Here is a 26,353-nt window from a genome sequence, read left to right on the forward strand (position 1 = left end):
GCTATATGATTAAGCCAACAATTACCTTATGGTGTTCAACTATCCTCAAAAAGAGTCCAAGTAATTGACACGACCCATATACTGCATAATGAACCTATGTCCCTCTACTCTAACGTATACTGCATATTGAACCCTTATATCAATATCATGCATGCAACATCTTCTTTGTTGGATTTCCCATCGGGAATGGTTCAGTTGTAACACTTGTTGGGTTCAAACATGCAGGGAGATAGATAGATAGATAGATAGATAGATAGATAGATAGATAGATAGATAGATAGATAGATAGATAGATAGATAGATAGATAGATAGATAGATAGATAGATAGATAGATAGATAGATAGATAGATAGATAGATAGATAGATAGATAGATAGACACATAGATAGATTGAATAGTAGTAATAAGCATAGATTGATTGGAGAATTGGATTTGAAAATAAAATAAAATAAGGGCGGGAGGTAAACCCTTCTCTGGTCTCAACGGGGAAACCCTTCTTTTCCTTTTCGCAATCTTCCTCCTCCTTCTTCCCCGTCTCTTTTTTACTTTCTTTTTTATTTTATTACATTACGCAATAATAACAAATAATAATAATAATAATTACACGCACCAAGAAATTAATTAATAATAATTTAATAGTTATTATAAATTGTAATATCTACCAACTCACTATCTAAATATTTATACACAGCAGTCAGTGTATCAGTATCATGTATCATTTGATTGAACAGTCAATGAAAAAAACTTTACCAATATTAGAAAGACTTTATTTTATGATTGTTAAATTTATATATTAATAGTGTAAAGATGTATACATAGTTAGTATATTATTTATTTGAATTTTTTTAAAAGGTAATAATAATTAAAAATAAATTGTGAATTATATAATAATAATGTAAAAAACTCTTACATTATCAATATATACATCTTTCTCTCTTCTTTTATCACAAATAATGAAATAATGCCTTCTTAATATCATTTCAAATTTCAAATCTTTATATGTTAGAGTATATTTTGATTAAATTATCTTCCTTTTACTTTATTTGAATTTATAAATAGTTTATATTTATCATGTTAATTATTTTTTAAGTCGTTATTATTTTATCATTCTAACTTTTTTTGTGTATATAATAAATGTTTGGTAAAAAACTAATTTCTTTTAAGGTATGTGTGACTATAGATGGCAAAACGGACAATGCTTGCGGCCACGCCTACATAGTCCACACTTTTTTGTGGATAAAACATACAAATTTCGCCGATTTGTCTGTTTCGTTTTGTCTGTTTGCCCGCCAAGCCAACGATCATTTCAACTAGGCAATGTAGGCGTCCCCCAAGCATAATTTAAAGGAAAAGTAAGAAAGTTTCAAAAAAATATGATGTAACGATTTCTAATGCCTCAAAAATTATAATTTAATGTGATTTTTCCAACTACATATAAAATATCAAAGTTTTTATTAATCTTTTTATCTTCAACTATTTTATTTACTATTTTTGTTTGTTTATTATATGGACTTTTTTATTTTTTTAATTATTGAACAATGTTTGTGGGCAGTCCGTATGCCTGTTAGCCCGTCTTAAGACAAATAGAACACTGAGTTTTGTTGGTTAAGACAATACAGTCAAGTCCGCACCTACTTAAATTTTTGCGAGCATTTGTTGATACGGGCAAAACGGGTCGGATGATCCTGCCATCTCTATACATGTCTGTACCTATCAACAAGTTTCGTTCTATAAAACAAACGTTATCTTTTTTAAGATTTATTAATTTCATTTTATTTGACTTTATATGTAGATTATATTTATTTTGTTAAAAATTATTATTTGAGTAATTATTATATTATTATTATACTAATTTTTGCTTATATCATAAAATGCTTAAACTAGTTCATATTTGAGTTCACTAAATCATGTTAAATTTCTACATAATCTTTGGGTAATATAATATTAAAAACAAGTTTGTTTTTTATTCTATTTTTAACTATATATTTCTTTTATTTATGCATATATAACACTTTTCATTCTTCCTATTTATACCATATACAAATATTTTTATCTCATGTAAATTAATTTTCTTTATAAAGTTTTAAACTATAAATACTTTCCTTCCCATGCATTGCATGGATATCTATGCTAGTTTATTTTAAAGCCAAAATATGATGAATAAAATGTCATATTTAAGAAAAATGTTTGACAATCTCAATTTTATAATGTAAGGGTTAAAGTGTTCATGAGTCCCAAACTCAATATAGTACTTAAGCTATGATGTTCTCTCACATAATATACTAGTCTTTTGTGTTGAGTTCTCCTTATGAAAGTCCTAACAATTGATGTTTTTCATTGAGAATTGTATCGCGGAAAAGGCTACCAATAGACTGGATTAAGGTACATCACCAAATACTGATAGATGAGTGAAGCTCGGGTGAGTGTCGATAGAGTGAAAGTCGTCATGGACGTCAACCTTAAAGGTGACGACAATGTTAGGAGTCATACATTGAGAAAAATAACAAACTTAATGTATATTTAAAGCTATGAGACTAGTTTTTTGGGTTGACTTCCTCATGAAGTCCTAACATTTCCTTTCTTTCCATCTTTAACACAATCCATGAGAGTTTATTACTCATAAAATATTTAAGTTTACTTATTACTCACCAAATATATGAGCTTTTAAAATTGATTAATATTACTTACACTTTTTATTTTATTTCATTGAAATGATTAATTCCTTACTTATTTAATTAATTTTTAATATAAAAGAAGAACCTTAAAACTGTTAAGGAACATTCACAATTATATTGTTATTGAGTTTACAATTGGAGGTACAACAAAACTATAAAAAAACAATTTATAGGTTTAATTTAAAACAAAACGACGGCGTTATGAGCTGTTGTAGTTTGTTATTGTTATTATTATAGATTTAGATGGATTGATGGGAATTGAGAATGAGAGAATGGATGAAATGAAAATGGAGATGGAGATGGAGAATAAGAACAAGGCAAGACTACGGGGATGGTTCGAGCGAGTTGACTCAGACAAGACAGGAAGCATAACAGCGCTCCAACTCAAGGTGAATTGTATTTCTGTGATTATTACTTACTCACTCCTATTCCAATTCCAAATCGAATTCGAATTGATTAGAAATATAAATAATTAATAATCGTTTTCATTGATGATCAGAGAGCTCTAGCAGTGGGGAACCTCGAATTTCCTCTCTCAGTTGTTCAGCAGATGATCAGGTAGGGTAGGTTGCAGTACTTGCACTTCTCTATTTCACGCATGTATCTATGTTTCCTTTTATTTATTTATTTATTATTATTATTATTATTATTATTATTATTGCAGGATGTATGACTTTGACAGGAATGGTACTATGAGCTTTGAAGGTATAACTCTCTCTGTCTACACTCTACACTCATTATCTGACATTATTATTTTCTTCTTCGTCTTCACATTATTATTTTCTTTTCCCCCTCTCAGAATTTCTTGCTCTCAACAACTTCCTTCTTAAGCTTCAACATACATTTTCTGATTTAGAGAGGTATTATACCTTCTCTTCTTTTTATTTACTTCTGCAGGCTCCATTAAGATTGATTGTGCAGTTTCATGACAGACAATAATTTACTCTCACATTTTATGTATTTAGCACTCTCTACTGTGATTCACTAATAATAATTATACTAATATCAATCAAGGTTCATAAACTCACCCCCAGGGCATCAGTAGAGTAGTTATTTTAATTTTACAAGTCTAAATACCCACTCTGCACTATATATGTCGACCCCTTCTACTTGGGATGGATCTATATTGTGTCAAAATTCATTAATTGGACTCACTTTTAACATATTGTTTCACAAGTATAATCAATTATTGTAAGTTTTTTTTCCTAAAACGGTAATAGTTTATCCCAGTACAAAACATTACTCAGATATTATTCCATATCATATATATTTATGGGCTATAAATCCTACATGTAAATCATCAGGATTTTCAAGTGCGAAACTTGTAAGTTTTGATTGAAACAATGAAAGAGTTACAATACTTTATTTAGTGGATAAGGTAAAGGCTTGTATTCTTTTTACATAAATTATATGTATAAAGTTGACTTTTAACTTTTTTGGAATGATTATATTTATAGCTGCTATATGATTAAGCCAACAATTACCTTATGGTGTTCAACTATCCTCAAAAAGAGTCCAAGTAATTGACACGACCCATATACTGCATAATGAACCTATGTCCCTCTACTCTAACGTATACTGCATATTGAACCCTTATATCAATATCATGCATGCAACATCTTCTTTGTTGGATTTCCCATCGGGAATGGTTCAGTTGTAACACTTGTTGGGTTCAAACATGCAGGGGTCGTGGTTTTCTTCTGCCTGATGATGTGTATGAGGTATATTTTTTAGAATGATTTATTATTCTGTCTACTTGCTGTCACTACCCTCGTGAACTTATTATAGTTCTTAAAATTACTCCCTATGCTGCACTAACTAAACATTAAGTTTCTTTTTAGTTATTACAGTGGTCTCTTTGCTCTGTCTTTTCCATGATATAAGAAAAGCATTTACGAGAGTTTATGTAAATCTACTTGTATTGTATAATGTTCTCTTTATAACTAATCTTGACGAATCCCTATATTTGTTTTCAGGCATCAGTGAAAATTGGTTTTATGCTGGATTCTCCTGCTTTCTACTCTGTATGTGAGGTAATATATTTTCACAGTTTACATGTGAACCAAATTTATGCCGGAGAAGTTGTGCGTTTTTTCATTTCTTAGAAGGGGGATTCTAATAACACACATGAAATTCTAGAGTCATCTGTCTTTAAATTCTTTTCACCTTAACTCCCTAGATTACCCTTACACCCAACCCTTTTACCCAATCCTTTTACCATGCCTCACATAAGTACATAACCATCTCACATCCACTGTATTCCTAAAATTCTACACACAAAACCCTCACACCCAAACGTAGAGATGCAGAGCAATCACACAGTTAGTATATGTCATCCATCTCCCTTGTTCAGTTGTTCGTCGATGGCTGTTTTTCTGGATCTGATGTACATTTCGGAGAGACCATCTGGAAAAATTTCTGATAGCTTACCCAAATAAGTTTCTGATAGCTTATCCGAATAAATTTATGATGGCCTATCAATTTTTTTTTCCAAAAATTACAGTGATGAGATGGAGCAACTTGGGGTGGGTGGAAGGATGATTGAATAAGTTGCAGGTCTGATTTCTCAAAGTTGCAGGTCCTATTTCTGAAATTTGCAAGTCATTTGTGAATGGCGTCTCTGAGGTTTGTTTGGCTTTGTGAACGAGGGTTAGGGTTTGGGTGTGTGAGATTGGAAGGGAATTAAAGCTGGTAGTCTGGGATGGGAGAGTTAAATTAAAAGGGCACTTTATAAGTTTATGACCAAAGATTATAAAATATGGGTCTCTCTAGAAATGCAATGGGTGTATATAGAATTGCCCTTCTCAGAATGACAACTTCTTAAAGATATTTTGGTGGTGTTATGGTGGAGAAACTGATAATGGATATGTGTTGACATTTGAATTTATTTTTCACTGCTTCATCATTCCCCTGGGAAACAACCTCTTCGGTTGTGAGAATAAGACTGCATACATCTACCCTTCCCAAACCCTACTAGGTGGGAGCCTCGTGTATTGGGTCTCCCTTTTTTCTGTTTCATTTCTCCACCTAGAGTAAAGTTTTATCAGCCATCTATCCTTACAAAATTGCAACTAGAGAAGACCATGCTAACATAATTCTCTTTGATTCTTCTTAGAGCTTTGACCAAAGTAAAAACGGGAAGTTTCGGCTGGACGACTTCATATCACTCTGTATATTCTTACAATCAGCTCGGTACGTTCACACTTGACACAATCCTGGAAAGTATCATTTTTCTTTCAGGGGCCCCATTTTGTTGGCCTAGTATTTACCTTCCATTTTACTATTCATTTTAATAGTATAATAAAGATATTTTATTATTTCTAGCAGGAATCTGTTTAATTCATTTGATACAGCAAAACAAGGCAGAGTTACTCTTGATCTGAACCAGTTTGTCTATTGTAGTAAGTACACATCTAGCAACCTTTTATAATTATCCAATGTTAAATGATTCAACAGGGTTAATTACCTAACTAATTTCCAGCTTGGTGCTAGTTTGGATCCCACAAAAACAAACATTTGTTCTTATTTTCTTTTTATCCATCCAATTCATTAGTGTGTGCCACTTCAAAATAATGTAGGAATGACCCATAGTATTTTTTATTAACTATTCTGTTGCGAGGGGGGGAGTTTAATAGTCCAGCCCTTGACACTTTGTTTCAGCCGCGGGATTTGAACCAAATCCCAGCTCATTGTCTCATGGTGCACTCTTATGACACAGAATAGCACAAATAGCCACATGTTCTATTTTTCTTTTTAGAAAGGAACCTATTGCAGCTGGTTGGAGTTTTGTTGGGCAGAAGTGGAAATTACTGCATTAGTCACCGCTCTAGTATTTTGTCAACTGTTGTTTACTCTAGCTATTTTCCTTATAGATATGTAGTCCATTTTGGTTTTCATTTGGTTTGGTAGATTGCTAATACAGTAACTCAACGTGTTAATTTATATTCTCTCTTCTTTTTACTTCCTGTTCAGCTGCCAATTGCAGAATATGATTTGACTATCTGACAGCTTGTGAAGATGATTCATGAATGCTGAACTTTGTAAAATATGCCAAATACATTCTTAAAGAGAGTTAAAGTTGTGAACTTGTGATGTATAAGTTGAAAACATATTGAGGTTTACTAATTGCCTTTTGTTTGTAACATACTGTAAGATTGTTTATTAGCTAGATACAAATTTTATGTAAATTGCAATCCCTCTGCAAATTTCACAACCTTTTATCGCAATGTAAAACATTAAGAGAAGCTCACTTATGCAAAGAGGCTGTGGTTCCAATAAATATTAAGTTCACCTAAAGCACACTCTTGAATGTGTCTTGATATGATGTTGATTTCTTTTGATGTAATTCCCTAAGGGATTTGTTTGAGAGCTTTGTTTGAGAGTTACGAGAGAAAAAGAGGGAGAAAGATCAAAAGGTTAGAAAGGGAAAGGAAGAGAAGGAAAAAGGAAGACAAACCTCTCTCTTGTTTCAGAATATCAAATTTAAATGTGATTGGGTAAAATAATGTAATATAAGAATATTTTTTATTTAAAAATGTAATTATCAATGAGAAATAAACAATAATATATAATTATATGTAATGAATAAGTGCAATAAATAATGAGAGAGAAAAATAAAAATATTAAATAACTAATTACATTCATCCATTTTGTGCGTTAGATTTAAGAAAATAAATGGTTGAAATTGAGTGTAACTAATATAACTTAATTTGAGTATACACAATTCCATCCTCTATATATATATATATATGTTTATACTCTTTATTTCTTAAATCTAATGGATTATAGAAGTGAGTGAAATAAGTTATGAGAGATAAAAGAAAAAATGAATAATTAAAATTGAGTGTAACTAAGTTTAAAACTCTTTAAAAATAATAGCTTTTTTTGTACATTGATCTCACCATTTTGATATTTTTTAAACTAATTCATAAATTATTTTCATATATGGTTCAAATGGATTCTTTTTGCCTCAAAATGGCTTCAAAATTGCAAATAACCCGATATTTAAAATTATAATTGTAAAAATAAAATTAAAAACGTAATAATTCACGTGAAACAAGCACAGAACGTTTATGACTATGGCGTTTTAAATAGGGAAATGTAATTAAGTGGTAACATAGTTAGTTGATGCAAAGTGTGCATTTTATATTATAAAAATAAAAATATATGACTGGGGTTGAGTTTTGAAGAGAGAAATGAATCTGTGAATTTGAAAATGGCGAAAGTAGCATTTTGTGATTTTCGGTTCCTTCTGTTGATTGCAGCAGCCGTCTTCATCTACATCCAGGTCCATATCTTTTGTTTGACTTCTTGTTCATCTATATTAAATAATCTATTTATTTATTTATTTCCCAAAGAAATAAACAATTGACGAATTAGATTAGTGATGTTTACTGTGAGTGTGTGTTTTGTTTGATCAGATGAGGCTATTCGCAACTCAATCACAATATGCTGATCGTCTTGCCGCTGCTGTAAGTGAAGCAACTCCACTCTTTTTCAATCACTTCTCATCTTATTCATATTATTATTATTTTATAAATTTATTCTTTGTTTGTTTCACAGATTGAAGCTGAAAACCATTGTACAAGTCAAATGCGTTCTCTCATCGATCAGATTAGCTTACAACAAGGACGTATTGTCTCTCTCGAAGAAGAGACTACTCGCCGTGACCAAGAATGTGGACAAATCAAGTCTCTCCTTCAACATCATCGAAGTATGTCTCCTTTTTTATGATATTCATTCATTCATTCATCCATTCACAATTCTATTCTATAATTCAGGAAAAGACCTACAGAGGCTGATCGACAAAGTGCAGGTTGACCTCACACTTGTCACTCTCTCTTTCTTGACTTTGTTTACCGAATCATTCTCCAATCCATGTTCATTTTTTTAGGTTCCAGTTGCAGCTGTTGTCATCATGGCATGTAATCGTGCTGATTACCTTGAGAGGACTATTAATTCTGTATTAAAGTATGCAACATATTTTCTTTACCCTTCCTTTATACTTTATTACACAACTCCTTATATTACCACCTGACTCATGGATCCATCTATCTGTTCTTTAGATACCAAAGGCCCATTTCTTCACGATTTCCTCTATTTGTATCTCAGGTATTATATACTTCTTGTCTTCTGCCTTGCACCAGTTTCTGTTGTCATTATTTTGCAAATGCAAACAGCTGATCTGGTCCTTTTTATTATTATTCAGGATGGATCAAATCCTGATGTTAAAAGCAAGGCACTGAGCTATGACCAATTATCTTATATCCAGGTATATATAATTTATTTTTATTCTTTTCCAGTTTTCCTTGAAATGGCCAATTACCTGTCTTTTGTGCATACTTTAGCACATATGCTAATTGAAGTCAGCTGTAATTATGATGATTGCCGTAAAAGATTAGTGTGCAAGCCAAAAGAGACAATTCCTCTCCAACACTATTTTGTCAGCCTGAATTGGACAATCAAAAAACACTAGGGATTCCTCTATGTAATAATAATAGTTTAATGCAGCACTTGGATTTAAAACCAGTTCAAACTGAAAGGCCAGGGGAGTTAATTGCTTACTACAAGATTGCAAGTATGAGTTTACTTCATGCTTTATTGTTTTTCTCTTGTTTCTGCTTTTTTTGTTTCCCACCAGAGTTTATAATTCATTGTTTACAATGTGCCTTTATCAGGTCATTATAAGTGGGCTCTAGATCAACTATTCTACAAGTATAACTTTACCCGAGTAATCATTCTTGAAGGTGAAATGGGCTACTTTCATTTCAACATGTGTATATTTTGTCTTTTATGTTGGTCACAATATATGGAGGCTGATAAGATTTTTTTATTCAATCTCAGATGACATGGAAATAGCACCTGATTTCTTCGACTATTTTGAAGCTACAGCAGCTCTCCTTGACAAGGATAAGTATGTCTTTAAGATGAGTTGAATGACAAATTTATTTACTTCTGATTCATTATACAATGAAAGACGTCTAGATATGTTTTTATCAGTTAGCATTATCTATTCTAGGTCCATTATGGCTGTTTCCTCATGGAATGACAATGGACAAAAGCAATTTGTGCACGATCCATGTAAGTTTGTTCAATTGATTGTCTCTATACTTCATTGTAATACCCACTGATGCACATGGAAAATTGGTCTTCAAAATTACTTCTAACTACATAAGTAATCTCCTTTGATTAGTTTTAGAGGGTTTGACAGGTGGAAAGAGGGCAAAGTTTTACAATAACCAATACATATTTTAATAAGTGGGAGGAGTATCTTATCACATATAAGAGTAGGGTTGCATGCTCTCAAATTGATTTCTTTCTTATAAGGAAATCAAATAGAAAGTTTTGCTTGGATTGTAAAGTCATACTTGGAGAGAGCATGACGACAAAACATAAAGTTTTGGTTATAAATGTAAGGGTTAAGAGTAGAGTGGAGAGAAAAGGACAATATAGAGTCTCGAGAATTAAATGGTAGAAATTGAAGGATGAGGAATGTGGGGGCTTCATTCGAAGGGTTTTAGGAGGCATAATGAAGTACTAATGATATGTGGGAGGAGATGGCCAAATGAATTAAGAAGATAACAAATGAGATATTAGACGAATCTAGAGGCTCTGGACGAAAGGGTAAATAATAATGATGGTGAGACAAAAGTGTCCAATAAAAGATTAAGATGAAAAGGGAATGCTATAAATCAATTGCCATTTTGTAAAAATACTGAAAGTTGAGAAAATTTATTGTAGCTAAGATAAAACGTACGATGGGTTATACAAATCTCTAGGTACTAAGAGAATGGAAAGTTATACAACATATGATGGGTTATACCTATTGAGGTATGGAAAGTTTGAGGAGAGTATGGTATTAGATGGCTAACAAAGTTATATAATGAGATCATGAGTTAAAGGAGACATGAGACGAGTGAAAGAGAAATTTTTTAATATCTATTTATAAGAACAAGTGCGACATACAAAATTGTGCAAACTACTATAGGGGGATTAAGCTCGGGAGCTATACCATGAAGCTATGTGAGATTAATTAAGTAGAAGTTGAGACAAGAGACGAATATCACTGAAAAACAATTTGGTTTTACGCCGGGGAGGTTGACCGTAAAGGATGTATACTTGCTACGACTATTGATGAAGAGATACCGAAGGAACCAAATGGACTTACGCACGCTCTTCGTTAATTTGGAGAAGGCGTATGATAAGGTGTCTAGAAAGATTTTTTTTGAAAGCTCTAGAGAAGAAAGGTGTTCAAATTGCCGACATTCAGCAATCAAGGATATGTATGATGGGATCAAGACCGATGTGAGAACATGATAGGATTTGATTTGTACTAGAAATTAATATGAGGACAAAATTGAGAATCAAGCTCTTATTCCAATTGATTTTAGTAGAAGAAGCATAACATGTTCACTAAGACAGCAAAAGAAACAACGGAAAGGAAAAAGAGAGAAAATCAGAGGGATAGAATCCTCTCTGCCCTATCAAATTGACTCCCCAATTACCCAATATTGCCTCCCTCCCCTTGTCCCTTCCATTCTTTTCTTATTTATGCCCCTCATGATTGTAGAATTATTTTCACCATTCAGTGGTTGCCATATATTCACTTTGTTAAAGCCAAATATAACAGACTCATTCTCCTTAATTTCCAAATTGCCCTTAGCCTTCTTTTTCTTTCTCTGATACACCTTTAAACGGTAACCCATAATCTTGAGGCCCACCTATACTTCTCCCGATGAGCAACACCTTGTCCTCATGGTGGAAGTCTGGAAAAGTGGTCTGAATGAGTTGATAATCCTCCCATGTATTATCATGATCAGGGAGATTAGCCCACTTGATCATGTATGATAGGGTCAAGACCAGTGTTAGAACATAAGACGGGGTCTCATAAGATTTTCCTATTTCTATAGTACTACACCAAAAGTCAGCATTGAGCTCTTATTTGTTTACTGTAGTCTTGACTCTTGAATATGTTTACTGAGCATATCCAAGATCCAGTGTCACAATGCATGTCTTTTGTAGATGATATTGTCTTAGTGGTAGACTTGAGTGAAGAATTAAATGGAAAGTTATATATATAAAGACAAACTTTAGAAGCATTATAATTCGAAGTAAAATGGAGTATACAAAGTGTAAGTTTAGAAAGAGGCGGACAAAGCTAACTGTATGGGTAAAAATTGATGATCATATCATATCACAAGTCACTAGATTTAGGTATGTTGGGTCAATCATACAAGACGATAGGGAAATTGATGGAGATGTGAACCATAAGATTCAAGTGAGTTGGATGAAATGGTGGAGTGCTTTAAGTGTCACATGTGATAAAAAGTAAACACTGAATCGTAAAGGGAAGTTTTATTGCACGATTATAAGGTCTGCAATCGTATACTAGACTCAATGTTGGACGGTAAAATATCATTAAGAGAATAAACTTCATGTGGCAGAAGTCAGAATGTTATGTTAGATGAGTGGACACACTAGACATGATAGGATTATAAATAAAGCTTCAGGGAGAAAGTTGAAGTAGTTCCCATTGTAGAAAATAGTAGAATCACGCCTTAGGTGGTTTAGACATGTGAGATGAGATTGGTAGAAGTCCTCATTAGGAGCAGATCAAATGGAGGTTAGTCCAAGTCTTAGAGGAAGATGGATGCAAAAAACTATAGGCGAAACAATTAAGAAAGACTTAGAAATCAATGCTTTGTTAGTGGACATAATTTATGATAGAGTATTATGGCATTATTTGATTCATGCAGCCGATCCTACCTAATGACATAAATGCTTGATTCCTAAAGCAAATTGCTTGGACTCCTAAGGATGTTCAGTGGCATATTATCAATGAACCCATTTGTGAATGCTTTGGCTTTTCAGAAACGATTTTGCTATCAAAGCAAATACTTGATAAGGTTGTCTTAATATTTTCTTTCATGAATATGTGATAAAGGCTGCGTGTACAATATATCAATTATACTCTCCCAAACAATTAAAGCAAATGCTTTGAGATTTTAATTTTAATTTTTCATCTAAAGTGAGGAAAGCTGAGGATGGTATACAGTGTGTTATTTGAAGGGAATGCAATTTTTCAACTGCGGTGGTATGACCCTCTTCATGTTTCTTGCTGGCCTATTGGGGTAGCAGCCTGTAGGGTTTGCCTGCCATGCTCATAATTTTTTTAACTCATTTCAACACTTAATAAATATTGAATTTCAATGCAAATTTGTTTAAGTTTATCAAAATACATCCCAAGATTTCTTACAGGTGTAGAAACGAATTTCATCATCTATTTTACTTCTGCTAAGCTGTATTAGAAGGTATAATGTATTGAAAATACTGTTTATTTTCTTGAAAATATTGTGATATTCGGGAACATCACAACTGCCATCTTGATGTCTTTTCAATCTAATCTGCAGATGAACTTCATCGCTCAGACTTCTTTCCTGGACTAGGATGGATGCTGGCTAGACCTACATGGAATGAACTGTCACCAAAATGGCCAAAGGCATATCCTTAATATTTCATTAATTATTCTTTTTGTGTCTGTCATATTTGTCCCTTGTTAGGATTTCAAAACAGGAACACAGTAATAACCATTGAGGTGGTTATTTAAGCTACTATATTGTACAAAATAGCCTAGTCAAATGTTAATATTATTTCCTTATAATGAGTTTTTAACAAGAGTTCCTTATTTGTGATTTTCCCTTGATTAATTTCAGTAATATTTGTATGTATAAGAACTTTTCTTTGACAAAATTTCACTTACTGGGATGACTGGTTGAGATTAAAAGAGAATCACAAAGGACGGCAGTTTATCCGTCCAGAAGTATGCAGAACATACAATTTCGGTGAGCATGTAAGTTTGCTAATTTTACTTTGAGGATAGACCTTTTACTTACACTGTGCTCAGTGAGAGTGAATTAGCTTGTGAAATTTTATTTCATTAAGTAGAGGGTGAGTCTCAATATAACTGTAAGATTTCTGCTTAAACATTTATAATTTATTTTGTTGTAGTAAACATTTTAGACAACTCTGTTCTAAACTAGCTGAAGTAGGTACTTGTTGGTATAACGGCATTAAAAAGAAACATCAATTACATTCCTTAAATCCTTGTAGCGTACATGGTTTTTTCATGCTCTTGTAAACTCTTGTAATTTTTACAGGGTTCTAGCATGGGACAGTTTTTTAAGCAATATCTTGAGCCAATTAAGTTGAACGAGGTCCAGGTAGGTATACATGCTTTATACAAGATGTTGTCTTAAATATGTTTATTATATTAGAATGATGTGACATTACCTTGTATTGTTGGAAGGTTGATTGGAAGTCCTTGGACTTAAGCTATTTGCTGGAGGTGAGATGATTGTATTATGTTTCTTCACGAATGTGTGTAAAGGCTGTTGTGGTTTGTGAATTTTTGTTGTTGCTCTTTTCAGGACAAATATACCATGCACTTTGCCAACATTGTCGACAAAGCTAAACCTGTTTATGGAGCAGACATGGTTGCCAAGGCATATAATATAGATGGTGATATGCGTATTAAGTATAAAGATCAGTCAGATTTTGAAAACATTGCTCACCAATTTGGCATATTTGAAGAGTGGAAGGTAATTCAACCAATTTTGTTCTTAACTTAAAAGCCAGTCTATCTTTAGCACGTTGCCTTAAATTTTTTTGGTTGCATTTTTCACTTCCAGGATGGTGTGCCCAGGGCAGCCTATAAGGGTGTAGTTGTTTTCAGATATCAAACAAAGCGCATTTTCCTTGTTGGTCCAGAATCTTTGAAGCAGCTTCAGATTAAAGATTTTTAATGCTTAATAACACTAGTTTTCAGCTATCTATACAGAGGTGTTGCTGAGTAATTGATCTTTAGCTTAAAATGACTTACAATATGAATACTTGTCAAATCCATTGGTTAAAGAGATCAATCTTGTGCTCAGAATGTTTTAACAAATTATGGTGTACCATCCTATGTAATGTATCCTACGGACATGTTTGAAATTTTGTCTATGGTGTGTTGATGTCCTAGATCCGAATCACATCTCTACTGTTGATTTAGAATAAATCCATTTAATGTTATATACTTATATTATTATTATTATATATCAATAATAGTGATGATTTGGTTGAGACCATGAGTGAGACCGTAATAGTTTGACCATTTGAGACAGTCATTTATACTTTTCCTTTTTTTTGTTAATGGTATTGACCGAGATTTGTGCTTCTTGCACATGGGGATGGGATTTTTTTTCTGGAATGTAGAATTGCACTTCCCCATGATAAAAGACACAATGTTATTTGTATCTTTTAGGACTTCGGCAGTTTGGGGGTTAGGGTTGTGTGATTGGGGAGGGTTTGGGGTCTTGGTGTGAGGGGTTTTAGTTTAGGGTAATATTGCAGCCTTGATATTCCTTTGAGTTTATTAATTTATTAAGTATGTCACTCTTTAAATATTAATATCTCATTCAATATTGTATTCAACCTAAAGGGAATCTCGTGACTCAAACACATGAGTAGATGACAAACCTTTAGTTCGCTTGCAAACAAGAGATTTCATTATGTATGAGTTTAGTCTTACAAATCTTATACTAAGATTTTTCTCAAGATTTTTACTCACGAAATCCCTCACAAAAGTACATTACTTCTTGATTTACACTCTTATCCCTCACTATACCCTATGGTGATTACATTGTATTGCTTAAGGATTGTTATGAATTCTCACATTTATGCTCTCAGAAACAAATGAAAGTGTGAAAAAACTTTTCTAAACAACTCTCAACAACTTTTATGAAATCAAAAAATTATAAATGAAGTGCTTGTAAATTGTGTATTTTGTTTCTAGATATTGAGTGGTTTAAATAGACTTCCAACCAGTCATCATACCTAAACATAAGCAGTATTATTAAACTCGGATTGGTCATCGACTTGGTCAGACTATTGGGTCAATGAGTCACTGGTCGAATCGGTGAGTTATTGGTTGAAGCAGCTACTCAGTTTTCATCAATAAATTCCTAATAATATTAATACCTAATATAATATTGTAAAAAACATTTGTCATAAAGGTAATTTTTACAAAATTACCAATCATCAAACATTGCAATGTCAATAGTAAAATAATAAAGGTGCAATAGATTTAAGTTTTTCATCATATCCAAGGAGACAAAGTTGCTTCTAACATTATTTTCATCATCTACAAATAAATCAGAATCTTCTACAACATTATTTTCATTTTGATTTGAATTTTCCATGGTCTTGTCTTGTCTTATCATCATCATCATCGTCATCCAAATTTAATTGAACAGTAACAAAAACAACATTTTAATATAATGTAGCAATCAACATTAACAAAAAGTGATATCAAATATGTACCCAAAAAAGTGATATCAAATATCAATTAATAAATCATATATTCATAATCATTTAATCAAGGTACATACCATTATCATTAGAAGTTGGTTCATTATCATATTAGCAAGATCATTGCGCAATGCCTCAATCTCCTCAATGGTTAAGAAATGTGGTGACTCCTCCATTACCCAATTAGAATGATCATCAATTACTTTAAAATTGATAGGATCATAACTTTGATGTCTTAGCGGTTCCTAAGTTTAGTAATTTGACATTTTGACCACATATCAACATAATAAAATCAAAGTAAAAATAGTTATATATAGAAGCAAGTAATCATAATTATTGTACCATTAGCTTCAATAGTTTGTGTACAATGCGCCCAAGCTAAATCTGATTTCTGTCTAACATATTTTTGAGAGGAATTTTGTATTGATGCTTGTAAAGAAAATGGTTATATTTCACGTTCATTAAACTGATTAGAAGACATATGTAACAATTAACAAAAACATAACAAATAACAATAACAAATCAGCATATGAAATAACCTATCATCTATATGACATTATGACTATAACAGTATAACAATTAGAAATTGATAAAAAATTATAACTTATTAGTATTGTATTACCATATTTCTGTTATTGTTAATTATTATTACTAATCAAAATTGTCTTCATTGGAGTAAATTATAATCACGAAACTATCATTGTTACAACCAATAAAGAATGCACATGATGATATGAACTTGAAGTTTAATTAGTTGAATACCATAAAAGTTAAAACACTGCCACTTTTATGTATAGGTTTTAAGTCATGGTAATTGAATATCAATATCTTTAAAGAAGAAACCGTGACAGAAACAAATTAATGAACTTCAGTAATAAAGACATACACATAGTACAGTGACAAAGGCGACATATAGTGAAATATAAGATAATTATTGTGGGTAATGATATGTAAAATATAGGCTCAATAAAAAGACTTGAATGAAGAGTGTAATAATTGATAATCAAAAGTGCAAAATACTTATACTCACGCCAGATTGTAGATGGTAGTGGCACTATGACAGTTTCACAGGTTGATGACAACAAATATGAAAATAGGCAATTCAAAATTAGTCACTAATATGCCACAATTCAGTAATTCTAAAATTAAGTTAACAATTATAGCCCAAAACGACGTCGTTTTGGTTTTTTTTGTTTTTTAAAAACACACCTCATAAAATGACATCGCTTCGAGGTTTGTGATTTAAAAAAAAAAGAAGGTGACTTGCCGGTTCAACCAAGAACCGACCGAGTCACCGGTTTTTTTTATAATTTGGCCAAGTCAAGCCGGTTCTTCCCGGTTCCTATGCATAACCGATCTGATACGTGGCTCGGACCGGTTTGGAGGCCGGTTCCCGGTTCAACTGGTTGAACCGGCCGGTTTGAGCCGGTTTTAACAACTATGGATATAAGTCGATTGGAGAGACATTGATTTGTTTGAGAATAAGTTGTTTTAGCTTCAATATGAAAACTATTATAACATCACCAGTTAATAGGTTACTCACACTGGGTAATCGATTACGCTAAGTTTTTATCCAATTGACTAATCAGTTACTCGATTGGGTAATCAGCTATTCTACGTTGCTTTTCTTGATAATTGGTTGCTCAGTTTTGGGTAACCAATTATTCTATTCAAGTAATCTATTACTCACCAACAAAGCGTTAGTCTAGTGGTGTAAGGTCTCACTGAATACCCAATGTCGATGGTTCAATTTGTGGGAGCGGGAAACTTACTTACAAATTGACTTAATGGCTGACTTACTAACTTAGTCATTGACTTAATAGTGACTTACTAACTTAGTCATTGACTTAATAGTGACTTACTAACTTAGTCATTGACTTAATAGTGACTTACTAACTTAGTCATTGACTTAATAGTGACTTACTAACTTAGTGATTGACTTATTGAGTTAGTGACTTACTTACTGAGTTGTTGACTACTTACTAACTAACTTACTAAGTTACTCACTGACTTAATGATTGACTTATTGAGTTACTAATGACTTACTAAGTTACTAACTAGCTTACTGACCCACTTATTGACCGACTTATTGAGTTACTAAGTGGCTTACTCATTGACTTGCTGAGTGACTTACTCATTGACTTACTGAGTGACTTACGCATTGACTTACTGAGTTAGTGACTAGCTTACTAACTTATAGAATGTCTTACTAAGTTACTAACTGAATTACTGAGTTATTGACTGACTTAGTGGATAACTGGCTGACTTACTGAGTTACTAATTGACTTACTGACTGGCTTACAAATTTACTTACTGACTTACTAACTTACAGACAAACATACTAAGTGACTTACTAAGTTAGTGGTTGACTTAGTGACTGACTTACTGAGTTACTTACTGAGTATATGACTAACTTATTGAGTAACTGACTGACTTACTGAGTAATTAACTGACTTACTGAGTTACTGACTGACTTACTGAGTAACTGACTGACTTATTGAGTTAGTGATTGACTTATAAACTTACTAAGTTAGTGACTGACTTAGTGAGTTACTAATTGACTTAATGACTAACTTACTGACCTACATATTGCATGTCTTATTGAGTTACTAACTGACATAGTGAGTTACTGACTAACTTACTAAATGATGTCGCATCCCGATTTTCGTCTGAACGACCTCTTAGAGTCGCCACTACATTTTTCAGTCAAAATTGTAGAAAAATCTTTTGGCCCAATCACAATGGGCTTTAAATTATTGATATCTAGGTTTGGGAGTTGATTATAGAATAGGGAATGTGTTAGCATCATATCCGTCCATGTTAAACGATACCCCTCATTAAATTGTATGGCTTATATTATATTTAGAGGTTTTTGGTTATTTAATTAATTATTAATAGGAAAAAAATTATTTATTTTTGTTGTGTCTGACAAGGTAAGACCTTGCTCCTACGTATCCATATGAGCAATAAGAAATCAAAGCTACATAGTTCTTTGGTAGAAAAAAGTTTGTTGGTTGAGTTGATTTCAATTTATTTTTTTGGAAAAAAATGTGGCGTTGAATATCGACTAATATTCCTATTAATACGAGTCCGATATATCCCCTCATATTTAAGGATTAGTTAAGATATTATCACCTCTATTTACAATATTTTTAGATTTATAAAAAATATCCATTGTAGCAATTATTCCTAAGTTTTAGGAAAGTGAAGTGTAACACAAGTGTCAGTCACCTCCATCATATCTTAAAATTTAGGATAATTGTTACTTTAGTTATTGTTAAATCATTTTGCATTTTATTTATTTAAAAAAGTTTTCATTTTTAATAATTTTTATTATTTATATTTTTGGTAATATGATTCGGAAATTAAAAAGAAAAGTAAGAAATAAAGTTATTTTAGAAAAAAGTTTATTAGTTTATTACTACATAAAATAGATTTTATTTTATTTTTAGTTATTGAAATTTATCCAAAAAAAATGTTATTATTTATTTATTAAAAATTTATTTTTTATATATGGATTTGTCTTTGTTTGATATTATAACAAAAAAATTACATTTTTATTTACTAAAAAAGTGTTATTTTTATCAATGATGTAAAAACTACACCGTTACCGGCCGATTCAACTGGAAAACTGGTGAACCAGTCTCCTAACCGGTACGGTACAGATGTTGACCAGACATGCAAGTATCAAAATTGGTCAAAACCGATGAACCAACCGGTATTTGACTAAACCGGCCGGTTTATACATACATTTTGTTGTTTTTTTGAAAAAAACTTAAAAACTCATTACAAGGTGACCCATCTTTCCAACTCTTCTCGATATGAGATAACTTTGACTCCTTTGTGTTAAATGTTAAAACTCCAAAGTTATTTGTTTATGTGAATTTCGAGTAGATTATGAACATGAATTATAAATTTGAGTATATACTTATTTGGAATTTTTTTGTTAAAGGTTTATATATATATATAAATATAAGTATATATGTCTGGTTTACCCGACATGCAGTTTAATTACTGAACCACCGTTAAATAATTGTACCACTATACCAGTATCCTGACCAGTTTGATAACCGATACGGTTTTAACAACACTGATTTTTATAGCACACAAATAAAACATAATGCAAAAAGAAAAAAAAAATATAAACCTTCTGAGAGCTATGATATAGTGAAAACAAATGCAAACTGCAAAATCACGTGTCTGCTCCTTACTAGCTTGGAAAGAATGCATTGTTCATTAGGACACGTGTCATTGTGGGACTGGTTGGAGGAGAGGGTGCACCGAACAGGATGTGGGAGCATCCGCAGGGTATCACGCACCAGAAGAAGGAAGGTGGATGTAGTGCAATATAACTGGGTGAGGTTTCATAACCTGATTGGCCAGTCGTAGTGGTCAACACAAACGTGAAAAAGTATGCAAATGCAATGAACGTGATTCAAAGTATGAACACGTACACGTGACAAATGATGAGCCTTCCCACACTGAATTTCCAGACATACTTCTCCTTTGCACACACTTCGAGGCAATGAATGTGTGTACTTTTCTTGTTTTTTCTCGACGTTTATCCTTAGTGTTTTTTTTTCCTTTTTTCTTCATTGTTTTTTTTTGTTGCTTTTTGGAATGCTTTTTCTGGATGATGTTTTTAGTGACCTAAGCTATCTATTTATATCAAAATACTACTAAACTAAATCCTAAGATGAAGTTGACCACTTCATCTTTAATTTTAAATTCATCACACTTTTAGGGATTTAACCTTATCTAAAACTTTTTTTTTATTATCTGAAAATAAAAAAGAAGGTTCTAAAGCATAATCCAATAATCTTTGTTTAACTATTTTAATAAATTTAAAAATAATTATAAAAACTATAAAAAAAGTTTTAAATATGTTTATTAATTTAATATTATAATTTTGAAAGTATTAAAATAAATAAAATAAATTCACTTTATTATTTAGTTTTGGAGAGAGAAAAAAAGTGTAAGTTTCTCGAACCTATTTTTCAAAAGTCATTTGTTTATTTTTTGTTTGAGAATTCCACTATTTTTCTTCAAAAAAGATTTGGACTTTTTTGGGTCACACAAAATGATTGTTGACTACTAACTTATTGACTTACTGACTTATTGATTGACTTACTCACTGACTTCTTGACTTACTAACTTAGTCACTCACTTACTGACTTACTAAGTGAATTATTAAGTTATTAACTGACTTATTGATTTACTAAGTGACTTACGTACTAACTCATTTACTGAGTTACTCACTGACTTACTAAGTTACTCATTGACTTAGTGAGCTAGTGACCATACCGAGTTACTGACTAACTGACTTACTGACTGACTTATTCATTTATTAATTGAGTTACTTATTGAGGTACTAACTGACTTACAGAGTTACTAACAGACTTATTGACTTATAGATTGACTTACTCAATTAGTGACTGAATTACTGAGTTACTAACTGACTTACTAAGTTAGTGACTTAGTGATTGACTTATCGAGTTAATGACTTACTGACTTATTGGCTTACTCATTGACTTACTGAGTTATTGAGTTATTGCCTTACTCACTGACTTACTGAGTTATTGTCACTTACTTGCTGACTTACTGATGAGTTACTGACTGACTTAATGAATTATTGACTTACTCACTGAGTTACTGACTCACTTACTCACCGACTTATGTTAGGTATCAGTGGACAGAACAAACCTAGAAGGGGAGAGGGTGAATAGGTGTTGCGGTTACCAATTACTGTTTTTCGCACCGAAGCCCTATGCTGGAAAAAACCTTAGTTAATCGATTAACATCCTGTCTTAATCGATTAACTCGCAGAAAACAACAAGTTGCAGAATGATTTATTGCATAGCCACTCACCAATATTCGAGTTATTTTTTTTTATATCTATGCTATATGTAGTTATGTTAATTTTAGATAGACATAGTTAATTTATGTACTTATTAGATTGTATGCCTTTTTTAATTTTAAATACAATGATGTGGTCAAATATTTATGTTTCTGTTATAAATTTATATTATGATTTCATATTAAGACCGATCACTAGAACAGGCCGAAATAGAACTATAAGTTTATGTATAACTCTTTAAATATTACAAATACATATACCAATTTAATAGAACCATATGTATAAGAAAATTATATTAATTTATAGTGACAGACAAAAATTGAAGGTATAAAATTTAGCCTTACACCTACGGTAATGATTAGCATCATTAAAATATATAAAATATATAGTGACAGGGAAATTCGTATGTTAAAATATATTTAGTGACAGGCAGAATCCGAAGGTATAGGATAAAATTTATACCCATGCTTTCGCCAGCCACCACTAAAACATATAGTGACAATGAAAATCCGTATGTATTACGACAGACAAAAACGTCCATAAGTAAAAGTTTGTTGTGTTATACATATGGTTTTTTATCTTTTACTTAGGATTTTGGTGGCAAATTTCTTGTAGAGTTCACTTATGCTATGATAATAATTGAAATTAATGATTAGTGTAATCAACACACATTTATTAGTAGAATCAAGTATAAAAATGGCAGTAGAATGAAATGTTGCAGGTTTTTGCTTTTGGAACATTCCTGTCTCCATGTTAATTAATTTCTCCTTTCATCAATACAAAACAAATAATTTTATTATATTTTTAAATAAATAAATTAATGGTGTAAATTAAAAAATTGCATAGCTAGATAATTTCTCCTTTCATCAATATTTTTATTATATTTTTAAATAAATAAATTAATTTCTCCTTTGACTGTTAAATAATTTAACTTAGACTTAAAGGAAGGACATATTTTATGAATAAGAGAAATTTAAGGCTTGATTGGGATGAAATAAAAGTTAATGATTCCTACTTGCAAAATGTGTAAAGTTGAAGGGATAAGCACATTTCCCGAATATTAATGGACCATTTCATATAAAGTATGTACCGTTGGATAAACATGATTTTCTGTGTTTTACACATGAATTTTTTGTAAAACATGAATAAGGTTTCATAAATTTGTTTTATATCAAAAACTTAGAAAAAGGTTTAGAAGTCCCATCCTAGTACTAAACTCATTCCTTAACCTCACTTTTACACCACTTATTATTATTCAGTCAACCTTTTATTATTATAGGTTAAAGAAAATGATATTATCCAGGAGCATAGAGCAGGGGGAGAAAGACATTGCAGTTAAGCGTAAGGGTGTTTGCGATCCATTTGGATCTGTTTTTAGGTAAAAAATGATATGATCCAAATACATAATTAACATGTAGTCCGGTCCGGTCTGGTCTGTTTATATTAAGATGTCCGATCCAATTCGGTCCAAATATTATATGCGGTTTTGGTTCGGTTGGAATCGGTCCTTTTTTTATAAAATATTGAAATTGCACTTACATTCAAAACTCATAAAAATGACTAAATATTAAACATAAAGCAACAACAAAAATATTGTTCAATAACCTTAAAATAACATTAAAATATGTGCAACAATAATATAAGTAAACAACATAATAAAATAGTAATAAACAGTAAGACGATAATAATAAAAGTAAAAAATGGTAACATCAACAACAAGACATCAATAATAACAAGACAATAAAACAACAATATATCAATAACAACAAATGAACATTTGCAACATAATTTTAACACTTAGAGTGTTCTACTGATGATTAATAACAATAATATTTTCACAACAATAAATTAATATTAAAATACTTTATCAAAATCAACACTTGAATCCTCTTCATTCGGTTGTGAAATTGATTTAAGTTCTAAAAAAATGTATCAAATATAATCAATATGATTTAGAAGATAGCAATATAGATATATATATATATGTGTGTGTATATATATATGTGTGTGTATATATATATGTGTTATAAAACATAACAAATAAATAAAGGTACAATTTTGGAGTTGAGACTTAAGATTAAGTTTGGAAGACACTTAAAAGTATTATACACTTGAACTTTACGTACTAATTCGGTCCGGTCTGGATCGGTTTGGATCTAGGAGGTGAAATCAAAATCCGGACCAGACCAATCGGTTTGGATCCAGGTGGTGAAATCAAAATCCGGACCAGACCAATCGGTCTTTAAAATATAAGTCCAACACAATCTAAACACATTCAATTTTTGCGGTTTTGGTCTATTTTGGATCACTTTTCAGTTTTGTTTTTGGACCGGTCTGAATTTGAACACCCCTAAGTTAAGGTGCGCACTTGCACACTCTCAAAACATCTATGTATTATCCTTATAGTTAATAGTTTTTGGTCATTATTTATATAAAAATTTAAGTCATTATTTATATAAAATTGTATCACTCTCATCTCTTTGCCACATTCTAATACATTGTGAACAATATAATCAGTGTTATTATTCGAACCTTAATTAGATTATTCAGTCAATAATATGATTAATGAGTCACTTGTTGAATCGATTACATCGTTTTAAATAAAAAATTCTATTATGTTATAACACTTATTTAATAATTTTATAGTGCAAATTTAAAATAGCATTATTGTCATATAAATACAAATGTAAATCTTCTACTCTAAGAAAATTTCACAAGTATATTAAAAATATCATAAAAATATAGATTTTATGCTTTAATTTCAATAATAATGAACAAATAAGTTTAAAACTTAATTAAGTAACTAATGATACAAGATAAACTAATAATTGACAAATAAAACTCCAATAACGTCAAATATATCTAAAAACAAATTGAAAGCACAACATTATTTTTCCTCAAAGAGGACATCATTTGAGGTTTCCTTAAAAATAAAATGATTGATGCATCGGGTTTGGCCAATGAGTCAATAATTTTATGTGTAAAATAGTTGAGTAATTCACTTGTACAATTAAGTATCTGTTCTAGATTGGACCGGTCAAGTTGAACTCAATTTAATAATAATATAGTTAATGCAACTCGCACTTCCTTTCCCCATGTCCTGAATCTATTACTTGGAGAGAGCTTCAGATAGAAGATAGAAAATGATTGGTGATATGATATGCAAATAAGAAATAAATATAATTAAATATGAAATATAAATGAGGATGAGAATATTTTTCTAGTAACAATACAGGGTGGTTAACTGAGTTATGAGAAATGTAACTATATTTTTTACATGGTAGTTAGTAGGCCTGCCTTGCCGTGGGCTATCAAGCACATAGTGACTAAGTTAAACTATTGATAAGTGTCAAACATACCTAAATTTCATACACTTTTATGACACTTATCTTAAGCATAATTGAGAAAAACCAACTTAAAACAATATTTTTTTTATAAAATATCACAATCTTGTATATTTGTGTTTGTATTTCTTTTATAAGTATTTTTTAGGATTAAGAAAACAAGAGAAAAAAGACTCATGGTCAAATAAGAAAAAAAAGTCAAAATCAATGTGCTCAAGCAGACAGCTGAGCGTGGACCAAGCCACACTAAGTTGGCCTAGACACCAGTCTGACCTGAACCAAGCTGCTCAAGCAAGCAGCTGAGTGGACTTGCTTGGCCGCTCAGCCTAGCACTAGACTAATCCTGACACAGTCAGAACTCAAGCTTGATATAGTCAAACACGATCTTGGCACACGCCCAAGCTGCTCAACAAGCAACTCAGCAACAACTAAGCAGCTCAACGGTAAATTAGACTCTTACCCAGATCAGCAAGCACCAGGCCACGACCCAGTCAGCACGGTCAAAGCTGCTAAACAAACAGCTTAGCGGTGCAACAGGTGTGTTAAGCGGTGTGCACCCAAGCTTGACTTAGCCATCAAGCAAACCATGAAGTCACCAATGACATCACTTTAAGTAGTCCATCATAGGCTATTCAGAGTAGTTCACCATAGCTGGTCCCATAGCTCACAACTAGCTTTGGTGAGTCAAGCATAAGGAGGTGTCAAAGCTGTTTGATCAAGTGACCAAACCCATGCTGAAGGGTTTGGTCAGCTGCTGAGCGGTGCTAACAAGCAGCTCAACGGCTCCAGGGAATTTCTATAAATAGAGGCATTTCATTCGAATCCAAAAACATCAATAGATCATATCTAACATATCATTCATATCTTACCTAGAAATTATTCCCTGAAGTTCTCTCTTCTTGTTCTTAGGAACTTTATTTAAGTATGTTTTGTAATTTTAGTTTATAATTCAAGAGGAGAAAAGGAGAAGGCAAATGAGATCCAAAAATCAATTTTGTAATCTCATTTGGAACTCAAAACATCCAATCCTTGGATGGATGGCTCTTGCTCCTAACAATTTCTTTTGAATATGGTTATGTATTTCTACTTCTTCTTATAATCTAAAGTTTGAACTTTAATCATTCAAGTTG

The 26,353-nt window shown here is 31.8% G+C and overlaps 2 protein-coding genes and 1 long non-coding RNA gene across 4 annotated transcripts in view; all 3 read left to right on the forward strand.

Annotated features, from left to right (window-relative positions):
• On the forward strand, window positions 2,912–6,919 carry LOC109328358 (sorcin-like). Of its 2 annotated transcripts, none has more exons than XM_019561789.1 (9): window positions 2,912–3,064; window positions 3,175–3,233; window positions 3,340–3,380; window positions 3,475–3,535; window positions 4,360–4,396; window positions 4,652–4,708; window positions 5,791–5,867; window positions 6,000–6,076; window positions 6,648–6,919. In XM_019561789.1, the coding sequence occupies exons 1-9, from the start codon at window positions 2,927–2,929 to the stop codon at window positions 6,665–6,667; spliced, it is 567 nt and encodes a 188-aa protein (XP_019417334.1). In that variant the 5' UTR covers window positions 2,912–2,926; the 3' UTR covers window positions 6,668–6,919. The 2 variants fall into 2 exon arrangements, with proteins under 2 accessions (XP_019417334.1, XP_019417335.1); XM_019561790.1 differs by having other exon boundaries at window positions 6,003–6,076.
• On the forward strand, window positions 7,801–14,557 carry LOC109328357 (alpha-1,3-mannosyl-glycoprotein 2-beta-N-acetylglucosaminyltransferase). The gene is made up of 17 exons (XM_019561788.1): window positions 7,801–7,962; window positions 8,096–8,146; window positions 8,238–8,388; window positions 8,456–8,490; window positions 8,569–8,645; window positions 8,741–8,786; window positions 8,884–8,946; window positions 9,186–9,252; window positions 9,353–9,421; window positions 9,519–9,588; window positions 9,694–9,755; window positions 13,085–13,175; window positions 13,431–13,524; window positions 13,832–13,894; window positions 13,981–14,019; window positions 14,102–14,272; window positions 14,363–14,557. The coding sequence occupies exons 1-17, from the start codon at window positions 7,891–7,893 to the stop codon at window positions 14,474–14,476; spliced, it is 1,335 nt and encodes a 444-aa protein (XP_019417333.1). The 5' UTR covers window positions 7,801–7,890; the 3' UTR covers window positions 14,477–14,557.
• Window positions 15,939–26,353, forward strand: part of LOC109328360 — a 20,830-nt gene continuing 10,415 nt past the window's right edge. Inside the window, exons 1-2 of the long non-coding RNA XR_002105433.1 lie at window positions 15,939–15,966; window positions 21,705–21,710. This is a non-coding gene — a long non-coding RNA (uncharacterized LOC109328360). The remainder of the gene's footprint in view (window positions 15,967–21,704; window positions 21,711–26,353) is intronic.

This window comes from Lupinus angustifolius, chromosome LG15, assembly GCF_001865875.1.
Source record: "Lupinus angustifolius cultivar Tanjil chromosome LG15, LupAngTanjil_v1.0, whole genome shotgun sequence".
Taxonomy (NCBI): Eukaryota; Viridiplantae; Streptophyta; class Magnoliopsida; order Fabales; family Fabaceae; genus Lupinus; species Lupinus angustifolius.